General features: G+C 44.2%; 1 protein-coding gene across 1 annotated transcript in view; it reads right to left on the bottom strand.

Annotated features, from left to right (window-relative positions):
* LOC307236416 (RNA binding protein fox-1 homolog 2-like) overlaps window positions 1–16,215 on the bottom strand; it is a gene marked incomplete at its 5' end in the record, with an annotated part of 47,379 nt that overhangs the window by 15,821 nt on the left and 15,343 nt on the right. The window contains 4 exons of the mRNA XM_080008834.1: window positions 4,609–4,701; window positions 4,947–5,000; window positions 5,820–5,999; window positions 6,254–6,451. Coding sequence (XP_079864960.1) covers window positions 4,609–4,701; window positions 4,947–5,000; window positions 5,820–5,999; window positions 6,254–6,451 — 525 coding nt within the window. The remainder of the gene's footprint in view (window positions 1–4,608; window positions 4,702–4,946; window positions 5,001–5,819; window positions 6,000–6,253; window positions 6,452–16,215) is intronic.

Raw genomic sequence — 16,215 nt, 5'->3', positions numbered from 1 at the left:
CAACAACAGTTGCGCCGGTCTCACCAGTTCCCCCCAAAAGAGACCATACTATTTTTTAAATAAAATAAAGAAAAGATAACTTCTACAAGTTTGCTGGGATAACAGAGAGAAGGAGAGAGGGAGAAGGGTATTATTAAAAGACATAAAGAAGGCCGAAACCAATGTCGGAGGCAGACAGACAGCTAACGGAAGTTCACCCAGACAAGGGAGAGAGGTAAGATGGACTAGACTGGCATGAAGAGAACGGACACGGGGGTGTGCGACAGGAAGAGTACAGCAGGGTGACAGGGTTGGAAAGGGAAAAGTGCAAAACTTTCTTTCCCCTTTTCTGCCAACCTCTGCAACACACACGCACGCACAAACACACAAACACACACCCGCACACACACACACACACACACACGCACGCCATCACATCGTTTCTTTCAGAGACCCACGCTACTTGGAGGCTAATCATGCGAGCTCCAGGGCCGTGGCTCCTTCAGACAGCGAGCCCCGGGATGCCCGGAAAGCGTTCATCTGAAAGACCACAGCATTGCGGCACTGGAGGCCTTCAGCTCAGTCCTAGTTCAATTTTTGGCTCACAAAAATGAAAAATAATTTCTCACAACATCCTTTCAACCGGTATGATGAAATCAGGTTAAAATTACACAATACAGGCAGATACAGGGCTTACGTTTTTAACAGATTGAACAGGTGATATGCTGAGCTGAAGGTTCGGAGTGCCAGAAGTTGTGCCTTTGTTTAACAGTGGCTCAACGCAGTGTGGGTGGGTGACAATGGCCATAGTCATTCATGCAGGTGAACACCTCCACCCTTTTAAGATCACACGCGCCCATGCAGGGGTGACAATGAATGTGATGGCCAGGATTTTTTTCCTCTACCCAATTGCCTCCAGCGCCAGTAGCGACACACACACACACACACACACACACACACACACACACACACACACACACACACACACACACACACGCACACGCACACGCACACACACACACACACACACACACACACACACACACACACACACCTGTAGGGCTGGGTATTGGTACTTAATACCTTTAATGTATCGACCGGAATAACCCAATACCAAGAAATAAACTGTCAAATGATACCTGCATATAATACTTTCTGTGCCCAGATCTAGACAAAAATGACTATGGAATGGTTTTGCTTGTAGCCAATCACCGCAAGCGTTTTTCAATGTAATGCGATGTGTGATTTAGCTCACTACCGCAGAAGCTACAACGGTCTGTTAAAGGATAGGTTCACAATTTTTCAAGTCAGTCTTAAGTCTGTCAGGTATCCATCTGAACATTGAGAGAGGTTTTATTCGCTGTAATTGTTCCTCCAGTACTGGCAATTTGTTTTAAACACTGCCCAAATACTTAATTGTTAAATTTTGTACAGTTTATTAATGTTACAATAATTTGAACACTTTCAATATGTATTAATGTAAAAATAATTTGGATGGGAGGAACTAGTGGCATTTTACGCAACTGAATGTTTCCATTCACATGATGGGTATATTACAAAAAATGGTATCAAATGAAGTACTCTTATTTGTATCGGTATCACTTCAAGGATACTGGTATTGGTTCTGGAATCTGTACTGGTATCGTCATTTTTTAAATGATACCCAGCCCTACACCTCAGCTACCATTGTATTTAAATGTCTGACTAAAACTCTGCGCAGCGGAAGAGCCACTATTTCCCATCACTCTCAACCACCCTCCCACGCACACACACACACACCTACACCAGTCTGAGTAGCCTACTACTCATACTGGCCATAAACTATCCCAGACAATGAGGTGGGTCTACAAAAGTCTCAAAAAGGGTGAAAAGTAAAGTTTTAAGTGTGGAATCAGTGAGTAAGTGAAATGTTAATGCCAATGAAAGACAAATGCTAGGTAATGGGACAACCTGATCCCACAAAAAAACATTACTGCATGATTTATAGAACGACTGAGAGGTGTACAGGTGCCCACAAATATGGGAAAATGTCCTGTATTTGGGATGGTTCAGGGGTTGAACAGAGGTGGGTATTTGCAGACTCAGACAGGATAAGGTCTATTCCATGCGCACACACACACACACACACACACACACACACACACACACACACACACACACACACACACACACACACACACACACACACACACACACACACACACACACACACACACACACACACACACACACACACGACTGTTTAGCTTATATAGAAATAGTGGGGATGAAATGAGATTACAAACAGCAGGTAGGACACAGAGTGATTTGGAGTTGGGCCACTTACATGGATACATTGGAAGCGTACAGGAAAAGTGACTTCTTCAAAGCGCAGAGTTTTATTCCAGACAAAGAGAAGTACAATGTGACTTTCAATACAACACTTGTACATGTCTATATATTAAATTATAAGTAACAAATCCCCTAAATTAGAACAAACCTAAGAGAACAACAAACATGCACACCACTATAGGCAAGAAGGCAATCGAAAAAAAAGTCCAAAATGTCAGCATGCGCCAGGAAATGACAGCGATTGTACAAAGACTTATTATAATTACAAACTAAAATATTTACACTTGCACTGACTACATTTCAGTGAAGATTCCAAGGCTGGGAGACACGCAAGTTAAAAAAAGACTCCATGCCGAACAACAACTGAAACAGCACCGTCACCAAAAACCCATGTTCTAAAAAGGCTCAAGTAAGACAACAGACATGCAAGATACACATCCACCCGTCCGCATCGGTACCTATGTTAGACATGTCAACAGAACAGGACACTAAAATATCAACCATGCACACCCACAGAAACACCACCTCAGCCCCATGCCAGCGGACAGCAAAAACAGGAGGCAGCATGGACGCGATTCGCACTCAAAAGAATGTTAAAATCAAAAACCGGAGCAAGTAGGCCTATATTTCAGAGTTTCTGAATCTGAACAGTCAAAATGACACCTTCGACTTAGGCACATGGGACATGCCTTTCACTGAAACCACAGTTCAACAAACTCTGAAATGATAAGACCGACTGAAGAAAGAGGACCTGCAAGAGTCACAATAACGCACTGCCTGGAAAATAAATGACCAGCCCGCTTCTCCTCTGCCGAAGGAAAGGCATGAATAAAAATAGAACAACTCCATGGCCTACGTCAAACCTTTTTCCCATGCACAGTAAACTGTCCCGCACACGCAGAGAAACAGGCCCAGCAGCCTCTGCTCTGCTGGGCGTCCACCATGCAGCGGAGACGCAACTTGCTGCAGCCTGACACCGACACTGGAGAACAACAGGACGCATGCAGTGATGGTGTCGGTGACCAAAACAAAGACATGTTTCTGATTGATGATCTGAACCGTCTGATGTCATGCAACACGCAGGCTCAAAATTAACCCTTGACAAAAAAAAAAAAAAAAAAAAAAAAAGTCAGATTCCACCACAGACAGCGCAAGTTGCTGATTATTATTATTTTTTTATAAGGGACGTCCAAATGATGCAGGTTAGAGTGGCTCCCTCGGTTGCTCCATTCAGCTTGCTGATTGGCTGGAGGCAAGGGTGGTGAAGGGGCATGTAGTACCGGTAGATGCAAGTGGATGTCAACCCCTCAAAACCACACTCAGTAAATGTTAAAAACTAAATAAAAAAATGAAGTAAAAGTTTTACAAGGGCCCAGCTAGCCCATTCACCATGCAGGGACAGACTCACTCACTTCCCGTACTCAAACACACACACAACAAGGACACCACCACGGCAAGCCCATGCAAATCCCCTGGTTTGAATCCTATCTGGTACAGTTACAGTAAAGGGGGGCAGTTAGCAGGCTATCGTCCCAACACAGAAACAAAATTGTGATTAAAACAAACAAATAAATAAATAAATAGCATTCCATGCAACTTCCTAAACTCCATTACCATCACGTGTCTCAATTAAAACAAAAAGTGTGAAATGACAAGATTTGGGAGAAAAGGCTCCAGAGTCCAGAGCATGGAAAGAACATGCGTCGGTGTTGCCATGATGCGCAGCGTCGCTACTGTCGCACCAGGAGCCATAGGCTTGTCACGACCACTTAGCAACAGTGCGGGGGGGGGGGGCAGAAGAAGACATCTCAGCTAAGGGAAGAAAATAAAAGCATCTGACAGCAATCTGCCATGCATCATCCTTACACGCCGTTCCTCTCATGCCCTGCGGTACCTCTAGCTAAACAAACATTGTAGCTAACGGTTGATGTGCAAAAAAGACAAACAAAAACAACCTGCAATGTGTCAGTACTGCCATACTAAGCGGTGCAAAATACTAAAAAATGTAAAGGAAAGATTAAAAAATACATGCAGAGGAATACAAAAAATGAAGGTTGCAGGGAGTAAAAGTACCCAGCATGCCGTGAATTGCTTCGCACCCCCAAACTAGTCCTGCCATGAAACTGAGAATTAACAGAACATATGAAAAAATAAAAAAAGAGCACAGCATGGGAAAGCAGCGGGAGCATCAAAGCATGGCGGTGAGGATGGGAGGACGGGGGCTGGATAGCGGGAGGAGCAATCAAGCAGATTGCAATGGGAAAGCAGCCGGAGGAGGAATAGTGAACGGAAAATTACCTCAATCTTACGACCTTCCACGAGCGTGCCGTGGAGCCGTTCCCGGGCTTTCTCTGCGTCGGCACTGGTCTCAAATGTCACAAAGCCAAAGCCCTGCAGTATGCAGAAGACGGTTAGAGGGGGTTGACAATGAGAGCAGGGACAGGATGGGGGAGAGAGAGGAAAAGAGAGAGGGGGGTGGGGGTTATGATGCTGCACCTTCACCTTCTTTTAGACACCACACAGCAGGCTCGATTCATTCACAATGTATGTTTTCATCTGATCAAGACTTATGTTGGTCAAATGTTGTAATCCCCGCCCGCCTCCCCACACACAAACCAAATCAACGGGCTTCTCACCTTTGACCCCCTCTCATTGAATATAATCTCCACATCCAAGATCTTGCCAAATTGCTGAAAATAAAAGAGGAAAACACCATTTTTAATTCAATTAGGGATGTCACAATAATGAAACTTCATGAATAATGTAAATTGTCATACAAATAATTGCAATTAACAATATTACAAAAATGTATAATAGTGTAATAACATATGTCTATCTATTGCAGAGGAGATCAATCAACAGGAGTTTTATGTTCAAATCTTCAATGTCAATAAACGATTGGCATTGACGATTGGAACATTCAAATCCTGTTGATTTTCCTCTACTTAACCAAAGGAAACTCACAAACTTCACTTTATTCTATGTATTGTGACATTTTTAACATTGGCTTAAAATTCCCCTCAACTTTGGATGGAAACATTATAGTGGAATCTAAAGATTTTACAAAAATATCTTGATCTGATCAAATCATTGCGCTCGGGCAATTATGCAATAACCGTGACAGCACTTAATCCAACATCAAGGACATTGCACTTGGCTTCAATCACGGTCGCTCTCCAAACAGCTTGGTGTAAATAATTCACAGTAAACCACAGTGCCGTCTGATGAGGTTGGAACTCACTAGGGGTCACTGTTACACAAAACGAAACTTTCTATTGCACAGAGAAGTTTTTTCTTTGACCATGTTAAAGACGTGTCACTAACTCAAGCACTGCCAGAATTCTCTCTCTGTTCTGTGTTTCGGTGGGGTCTTTTGTCCAGTCTGCAGACCCCTCTGTGACCCATCCTCCCCCGTGGTGGTAGAGTGGGTGACGGAAGATACTAGACGGATTTATTGATTTAACACACCCAAACAACCCCACCCACCACGCATGTTCCCAGCTCCTTACCCCAAACATCTGCCTGAGATCTGGGTCGCGGAAGCGGAAGGGGATGTTTGAGACGTGCAGTCGTTTGGGGGTGCCCTTGGCCTCCGCAGAGTCCCCAGCTGACACACCTCCGCCCCCCCCTGTGCCCCCTGCGATGCACTGTCCCCCAGCCTCGCTGTGAGAAGTCTGTTCCGTCTTTCCCTTGGGAGGGAGAAGAATAGCATCATACAAAAAAAAGTGCATCGCAAAATACATACATCACGGAATGTATTCAGCCACAAATTAAAATCAATTAATTTGTGACGATGGTGGTTTAAGTTAAGCAGAAAATGGTTGCATTACACACACACACACACACACACACACACACACACACACACACACACACACACACACACACACACACACACACACACACCAAGGCGTCATAATAAAGATGTCTGCACTGTGCTTACATTGTTGTTGCTGTTGTCGCCAGTCGCTCCGTTCGTGCCCACCCCTGCCTCCGTTGCCCCTTGGCCACTGGTGCCAAACATGGCCCGAGGGCCAAACTCCGTCCCCGCCAGCCCATTCTGGGGAGGAGGCGGAGGGGGAAATGCCGCAAAGGGCGGGGCCACTAGGCCCTCCTGTCCTCCCGTTGAATCCTGAGAGCCCTGCAAGGAAAAGAGAGAGAGAGAGAAAAAAAGATTTTAATATCTTTGTTTAAAACTGTACAGTGAATGTGGTGCCACAATTAAAGTAAAAAAAAAAAAAAAAAGGGCTCTCGTTCTGTGCTGATGAGATTTCCTTCCCTTTCTCCCTCTAGAGTCCTTCTGCACTCTCCCCCTCTATATCTCTGACGAGTATGTGTTTTCAGTCAGCCAACCATGAAATATTTACGGCAAACACATCAATTATTCAGAGTCAGAACATTTGATACACAGCCAGAGATGGAGAAATATTTGTTTGGTTGGATAGATGGATGAAGCGATAAATGCTAACACCCAGAACATGTACATGTATGCACGGCGCGAGCAGGTGTTACTGTTACTTTATCCGCCCCTTTTGGAAGCCATCTATAATTTAGCCAGAGAGCTTACAGATGTGCCATGGGCAGTTTCCCCCGTACGTGTACACCTGTCTATAGAGCCACTGTACTGGGCACAGACAGTGAGGCTGCTGCTGCGCACACACACACACGCATGTACACACACACACGCCTCTGGCCTGTGTGTGTGGTGTGTTCCTATAGTGACTCTGCAGTATTGCATGCTTCAATCATTTCACGCACTCAAGGGCATCCTAGTGTGAGCTCATAAAACCCCTTTACTGCAGACAGACAGAGGGGAGAGACATCGAGCGGGAGAAAGAAAAAATAAAATGACTGAGCGACAGAAGGGAGAAAGTAAGGAAAAGTAGCGGTGAGCTGTACATACAGAGAGAGAACAGATGGCCAGGTAGAAAGGGAGAGAAATACATTTGTTTTGGTGGGACAACTCCTTTTTAGGGAGGGTTGGGGGGTGAGTTGTGATGGGGTGAGGAAAATGAAGTCTCCGGAAGGGGCAGAGAGACAGACTCTGGTTACCAAAGCACCAACCCCTGCCTCGGCCGTGTTGCAGGCTGAACCTGCACTGGGTGAAGCCCCGAGACACTCAGTCTCCAGAGGGCCTGCTTAATTAGACAGAGCTACTAAGATGTGGAACCACAAAAGCAATGAAGCTCACTCTTCTTCCTCCTTTCACTCTATAATCCTACGGCCTCACTGCACACAGTTCTCCTTCTGCGGTTAACAACCCCCACTAGCTGCAAAATCCATGGCTATGGCTTAGACAGGCGGCTCACAGGGTCTGCGCCCCAGAGATAGAGAGGGAGTATCTGGGAATAGAAGATATACATATTTTTAAAAGCCACCCTCTTCTACACCATGGTGAACATATGTTAGTTATGTTTAAAAAAAAAATAATAATAAAATTATACTCGCTTAATGCTTTGCACTCAGCGAGTATGGCAGCCATGTTGAATCAAAGAGATAAGTCTACTTGTTGGGACACGTGAAGCCATAAACAAGAAGTGGCCTGTAGCTGGCCATGTCAGAGCGTGTCCTGTACCCCACCCTACTGCATATATACGAGAGTGAGTGAGTGAGTGAGTGAGTGAGTGAGTGAGTGAGGAATAGAGAGAAGGAGAAAAGGAGAAAGACAAAAAGAGAAAAGAACAACAGAGCAAAAGCGGTCAGGACTTTCATGGTGAGGACAGTTTGCCGCTTGCTGCTAGATAATGGAAACTGGAACCAAGCTGGAAAAATACAGTTTTTTCGTAGACGTGATAGATGACCGCAAGATTTCCTTGTTTACCCTGATATCAACCCCCCAGGGCTTGTTCAAATAAGCATTTCTGGAACACTGTAGCTCATTTCGACACATGGCACTCCAGACAAGAACCTCCATGCAGAGGAGCCAAAGCATGTTTTATGGGATGCTAGCCAACAGCAACACTACCGTACTTGTACAACATGCACATGGTGATAGTCATACTTCACTGAACAGACTGTAAAACTATGGCATAGAAATTATAATTAAATATGGGAATATTTATATTATTTTGAGGATATAACACCACATGACATTTAACTATGACTCGGATCCAGAGTTCCGAAAGCCAACGCTTTTGAGAAAACCTGACAAAACTCACACTGTCAGCAGCACCAACATAAGCACAAAGCATTTGTTTTTTTAATTAAATCTACTCGGTTGTAGCAGGAGTACTAATGCAGCCAACTCATGGCTGGTCTTTCCGGTTCTTGCTGAATCAGAACATTAGCTTCTCATCTCACTGCTCGGTCATCTCCCGTAAGCATTGGATGCGTAACAATACATCAATTGACATCACTATATCAATTGAAAGGGCAACTGTGATCCAAATCGTGATTTATATTTTTGTCTTTTATTCCAAGTTCAAAAATGGAATTATACTAGACTAGACATGATAGAAACTTTCCATATTTCCAGACACATCCAAATATTAAATAATAAAGGGTCATAATCACTCCGTGGGTCCAGAAACTATCCAGTGGACTCGGTCAGGAAGGTGAGCAGATCAGAATGTGACGGTATACCATCGTTGAGAAGCAGCACATTCTTTTTAAACAGGATAAAAGAATGATGACGCAATTATCATGTTTTATCCTGCCAACGCAATAAAATAACATGGAGGGCTCAAGTCAGCTGAAAGGTAAGTGGGCTGGACAAAATTGGAACAAAAATTATCATTTATCCATTTAACAATATTAATTTAATAAATAAATAAATTGAATTGCATACCCCTCCACAGTAACCCACCGATGCTTCAGACTGAGGTTACTACAGAAGACATTGAAAAATATGTTTATGCTCTGAATTCATGTGCTATGATAATTGTGAGGGTGCTGTGAGAAGCGTCTACTACGATCTACAAGCACTTTAAATTCTGCAAAAACACACATCACATTGACAAGCAGGTAGCTGAATAGGGGGACTGGAGGATGCACAGAACAATGAAAGAAATGCTCGCTGGCTGCATAGATAGGAGGATTAATGAGTGGAGACTGCGGAGGGGGCTTGGTGCCGGTTGCATTAGTCAACACAGGCATTCCTGACACACTGACTGAGGAGCAGGACCGTAGATGGTAGCATCGTATAGCCGGAGAGCAGGGGCTGGCCCTGCTCTCTGGGGGGGGGGTGTTGTGTCGTTCCATCAGGAAATGGCGTGAAATCAAATAACCTATATCTAAAATAAAAAAATAAAAAACAGATGGAGATGGAGACAAAGGCGCAAATTGCAGCCAAACTCTCTGCACACCCCTTGGGATGGTGCCCTAGGTGGCTGTCCATGTCGCCTATAGGAAGAGCCAGCTTGCAAGAGAGACCAGGAGAAGAGGGGAAGAAAAGACGAAAGAAAATTTTTTAACAAGGGCTAAAAGAGAGGAGAACGGGGTGGGGAGGGATTACGGAGAAGTAATGACACGCTCCATTAAAGTTACGTTTGGTGTCTTCTTATCACAAACTTTCCAGGCCGGATTTCAATGCAGTCAGATAAGATGGGGGCCTCTGTGCTTCATCTACAGCATGTTTAATTAGACTTGAAAAAAAACAAAACATGAAAACCAAACGTTTTAAGGAGGTCTGGATACAACGTGCAGCAGATCACGAATCATCTGACAACTACAGTGAAACCAACAGTGTGATATTACTGAGTAAAAGGACCATCTGGTGAAGGACCTATTCATCCATGCCGCTTTACTCTTACTTTGTACACACGCACGCACGCACACACGCGCACACACACACACACACACACACACACACACACACACACACACACACACACACACACACACACACACACACACACACACACACACACACACACACACACACACACACACACACACACACACACACACACACACACGTTTTTCCATACACCAAGGGGGAGGGTGTGTACGCGTGCGTGTGTGGTGGGGGGTTTGAGCCGCCCCCCTGTGTCTCTGCCAACATAAAGCATCAGGCCGGACCAGCCAGGTGAAGGACACATGGGGAACAGTAAACAGGAGGATGGATGGTGATGCTCGTGTGACTCTGTGCTCGTCAATAAACCCGGTTGTCTGATGAGATAAACGGCTTATTACGGTACAAAATGAAAATGCCACGTTCAGCCTCTCCACTGTCTGCATTCCATCTCCCTTCTTTTCTCCCGCCACACACCACCACCTCCATTTTTGCCTCTAGTCTGCCGATCTTGATGAAAGCCAGAAGTAGTAGTTGTGTTTTTCCTCTCATTTTAAAAACAGTATTTATCCACCCCACCAGTCAATCATACCCTTGGCTGCTTATGCAGCACTCAGGCCACCGCCCCTCTCCTTATATGGCCTGTTTGATGCACATCCACCCATCAGTACTTCCTGGATGTCAACCAATGAAATACAAAACTGCTCTACTCACACAACTACTTCCATGGCACAGCTAACCTGCCCAGGCAGAAACACCAATCCACAAATATCATAATGAAAAGTCTACAGTAGCTTTTGCAGATCAATTTCTATTAGTTTTGCGCAATCAAAATAAAAAACAAGAGCTTGATATAGGTGACATAATCATTCAAAGAAAGTATTTAGAATTAAATTGGAAAAAATAATGCTATAGCGATGCATTAGGCAACTTAAAGCAAGCATTGTTCATTTATTTCTTTTATTTATAAATAAGATTTAAAGTAAGGAACGCTTGTGAATGTTTTCACCCTTGAATTATCCATCATATTATTTACACCAATTGGGGGGGGGGGGGGGGGGGGGGTAAGTACAAGGCTAATATGACAGAGTGTTAAACACAACAGCTCTTTGGCTCCACTGGGATACACAGCAGTGCTGGCACTTTTCAACATCATCAGCATAATCGCACTGACGGCCCATTCACTAACTATCACAATCACTTCATTTGCCAAGTACACACATGTACAGGAATGTATATGTGGCTTCGTGACTAAGAATCTTTTGCAAAACAGCATTCACGACCCAGAATGTGCATGGAGCTAGCCAGCATAAAATTATTTGTTTGAACCAGGTCTGGCCCTGATAATAACAGTGAGTGAAGTATGGGGGAGGGCTGCACAATATGGGTAAAATATATTGCCATTATTGGGATAGATTCTGTCATAGAAATACACTTTCACAGTCTACTTTTTCTATTGTGTGTGTATTAAAAAATGTTAAGTATTATTGTTGTGTATTTCATGAAACTGCTCTATTCACACAATCTGATTGTCTTACAAAAAAATCCCTCGTAATTCCTTCTATTTATCTCTACTCAGACCTACAATGTTTGGGATCTAAGGAGACAACGCTCTTCTCAATATCACCCATTTGTTTTGCACTAAAGTACATTGCGGCACACATTGCAACTTTTGTGATTAAGAGTGCGTTTGTGATAAATGCAGAGATGTTTCCGTCATTCTTATTGCAATGTCAACGTAAATTTGCTCTATATTTGCTTTCATGTGAAGTCCATAAATAATAGAGAGACTTTACTCAACAGTTAAAAGGGAACCTGTGGTACAAGTGGAGGCTCGTAATTTGTTGAGGACGACCCGAACAGTTCAAAAACAGCAACATTTATTTTGTGATTATGGTGAATACAAACTCATCTGGCAGTTCAAACCCAGTCAACCGGTTTCTTGCCTTTTGGGCGGGTTTTGCTTGCACCCCTCCATAGGGAGCTCAGAGCACTGACCCAGCACACCCGGAGCTGGCAAGATCAAGTGCCCGGCTTCATCAATGGGACATTTGCTTGCCGTCACAGGATTGTACAGTACATCCAGGACTTGAGTAAAGGACAGTCTATCTGTAGTCATCTTGTTAGTCCATCAGAGAGACTTGAAAATCACTTAAAAAGCACAATGATCTTAAAGTCCTAGGTCACTGACAGTTCACGGTGACAGCTAGGGTCAAAGCTCCGGCACCATGACAACAAAAGTAACATATTTGCATGCCCTTCTTTGCTATCAACCCCCAAACAAATATTGACATTGCACAAGCTCTGCTTTTTTGCGGCACATCTGCTGCACTGTAGCTGAATTTGCAAAGGAAGTTGGAATTGTTTTTTGAAAATCTTGTCATGTGAGTTCCATATAGGTGAAGCCAGGGTGTTCTCTGCATCAACACTCTTGTAGCATTCAAGGTATTAATTTGTCAAATAGTGACTTGCTTCTGTATTGTGAGCTGCAATGTGGAGTGTGAAGAGCCCATGCAGGGGTTTTGACAGCGGCATTGACAGCAGTGTTACATTAGCATTGATCGATACTTCCTGTCAAGATGACCTGTGGGAGAACAGCAAATCCTGAGGAGGTGGACTAGCATCAAACAGTGCATTAGAGCCACCAATAATGTCAGCACTGCACTTTAAGTTAGTACTTACTGCATGATTAGAAGTAATACTGTGTGTTGGGATTGTGCAATACATTAAGTATTCCATTTACAATATTAAAAATATTTTTTAAATGTGCTTTAAAATTTTTGAAAAAGCCATTTTTACAATATTTTGCTACATTGTAGAATACATTAAAGAGCACCTATTATGTTCCTTTTCAACAGGTTAATATAGGACTCTAAGTCCCCAAAACATGTATGAATTTTTGTTTTACTGAAAATACCACTCAGATTATGCATTCTAGCCTATTCTAACATGCCTCTATACCCCCCCTGTTCCTGACACTGTTTCAGTTTGTCTGTTGCTTTAAAGGAAAATTAGCTGCTGCCCCCCATGCCCACTCCAGAAATGTTTGCCGTACGTAAGCTTTCCCTTATTTCACCTTAGCAGTCCACCAAAATCTGTTTCTGAACAAATTTGAGGCGATAATAAGCAATCCAGCTGCTGAATCTTCACTCACATTAGATCTACAAGGGCAAATTTAAAAGTTTGTTCCGACTTTCATAAGACAAGGGCACTGCACCTGCACTGACATCACACGATAAGCTTGGACAGTACTCAATTGGCGGTCGTCTCCATCAATAGCAGATTGACATCAATGACAGACAATTTTATTATCATCCGCCAGAAAAAAAACGAGGATTGAAACGGTCTACCGTGTAAATGCAGTTCACTGCGTTTTGAAAGTGATCACGGGAGCGGAGAGCGAGAGCGGGGGTGGAGGGAGGAGGCCGCTCTCTCCCTCTCTGCTCAGAACTGTTTTGAGCCTCTTTCACACATAGTTCCCGGCAAATTACAGGGATAACCTTTCTGGTACCACTAGTGAGTCTCACTATTCACACATGAAGCTACATTCCAGAACATTTCTGTCTTGCAGTGCACGCAGCTCATTCACACAGCAGAATTATTTTTTAAATACTTACATTTCCCTCGTTTGCAGTTTTGTCAGACACTTGGTATTAACTCCTCTTTCTTTGAAAGATTTGTGCGCGGTGCTTGGTAGTTCTGCAGCCATGGGGTGAGTTACTCAGGTGGGGGTCGGTTGTAATTCTATTGAGTTTCAATGAGACGTAGGACTGTGATACAAATCTGAACGGCTTGCTGAATCACATGTTTTCAGACGAAGGCAGCTGACAAAATACTAACTGGGTTGTCTTATTTCACACTTTGTGCGTTGGCACCATCAGGGACTGAACTGTATGTGCACAAGCACTGAAAAGTGAGTTTTTCATAATAGGCCCCCTTTAACAATGTAATTTCACAATTTCAGCCCTTTCCACGTTGTTTCGCCCTAATCTACTCCATTGTAGACAGTTTGCTGTGCCCCAGTGCACACTCAACAAAAACGGCACCTTCTAAACAAATCTACGTAGAGACGAGTTGGAAGTAGAAAGTGACAACGTAGAAACTTGTCACCCAGATGGCAACCGTGATCATAACTAATCTAACAATGCAACCAAGCATAAGCCTCGTGGTGCCTTACATTTTTTTGTGTAATTTAACATTTACACACAATCAAAAGGGCAAAAGGCAAAGTTCAACCCCTCTATGGCAAGTTTTTTTTTTGGTGGCCAAAAGGACAGAAAGGTGTAGGATGATTGGGGTGGCAGTTAATACACCGACAGACAGTGCCTCCCAATGCACCACTAGCCTCCCACCCTTTTAGGTTGACATTCCTTCTCAAGCATCTGTTAAAATACACCTAGAAAGAGGGTGAAACCATTTATAAAAGATATCCAACTAATTAGAAATTATGGTATCCACAAGCATTATTAGCAAAAGCCATAACAGTGCTTACAATTCAGGTCAGGAGGAGCAGGATGTGTGCATCTGCAGCTGGTAGGTTCCACCACTGCAGGACACTCCAACATGGCAGGGACTAGCTGGTCCCTGGGGGCTTGGCCATCCTGCTGCAACAATTTCAGCTGTGTCAACTCTGTCTGTAGTGTCACTTCATGAGGGGAAAAGCCAGACTAGTAGCACAAAAGCCAAGAAGTGAGGTATAGCCATTAAGCGATCAAATGGCCTGTGTCAATATGCAGAGAGGTGTCGGCAATGGGAGAGAAACAATGTTGTTTTGACCTCTCTGTGGCCTTATTTCTGTGACAAAGCATTGAGGGGCGAGTGCTGTGTCACTTTTAAAACGCTGTCCCACATGAACACACACCCCCCCGTCTATTCTCTACCTCCCCATCATCCATTTGGCACGAGTCCCTTTGAAAAGGAATGCGTTTAGCTAGCAGCTGCTCTAGCCTGCGGGGAGAGGAAATATAGAGGAGTAAGAGGAGAGAGGCAGCTCCTAAGACGGAGAGAGAAAGAGAGAAAAATGTGAGTGCCGGACTTTTAACAGGTTCCGGGGGGGGGGGGGGTTCAAACCTCAAGCGGACGAATCTGCTCTGAGAAAACAGAAGCTCAGTGACTCTGGTGTGCGTGTCTATGGTTTGGTTTTACCCCCAGAAAAGAGTGTCAACTGTGCTTTGGCACTTGTACCTCTCAATCTAGACACAGATGAGCACTAAACTGTGCAGACAGCTGGGATGATGACAGAATCGCTAAACCAAATCATATCTTCCAAGCCAACCCCTATACAAACACAAAAACACACACACACACACACACACACACACACACACACACACACACACACACACACACACACACACACACACACACACACACACACACACACACACACACACACACACACACACACACACACGTTAGTAACATGACATTCTGTACAGTCAGCATTGCAGCAGTATGCACAGCGCTGCCCTGCCCCCCGCAGCTAATTCAAGAGGACACCCCCCCCCCCCCCGGGCCTCAGAAGCCCAGGACTAGAAAACAGGACATGTCAGAACACCATCAGGGAGCAGCTCTCCTCCCCAGGCTGTCTCTCACCGCTGAATATCAGACACACCCACCGTAACGCTAAGCAGTAGCCTTGCATACAGCATCCACTATAAAGCCATGCAACTACTAAACTCAGTCATACTTTCCATCCACTTGCATTTATGTTGTCATGGAAACATGTCTGCACCAATGCCACACTGCATCTCTTGCGATTGGCTATTGACGCATTTGGAATCCTGCACAGCACCTGGGTGGCCCTTATATAAAAGTCAAAGAGCAAAGCTTTGGGGACAAGTCCTTCTATTAACCTGATGCCCTGCAAACTATCTGCAGGCCTAGCCAGAGCCACACTACAACACGACAACCCCATCAAAACAAATTGCACCATCAATTGCACTCAACTCCCGCTCATACTCACGCAAGGCAGGAAATAAAACTGATAATAGTTTCAGAAATTAAATAGTTTGTTCTCTATCTCCCTCCCAACTCTGCATGTGTGCAGAAAGTTTGTTTGCAGAAGGTGGTCATTGCTTTCAGAGAGTAAACTTACCGGTAACACTGCAGGGTAGTACAGCCCCATCATTCTGTCCTGATAGGAACCACTGCTGACGAGATCTTCACTCGTT

This window comes from Zeus faber, assembly GCF_960531495.2.
Source record: "Zeus faber genome assembly, chromosome: 11".
Classification (NCBI taxonomy): Eukaryota; Metazoa; Chordata; class Actinopteri; order Zeiformes; family Zeidae; genus Zeus; species Zeus faber.
The sequence above is the reverse complement of the archived record's forward strand: the minus strand, read 5'-3'. Positions and strand labels throughout refer to the sequence as shown.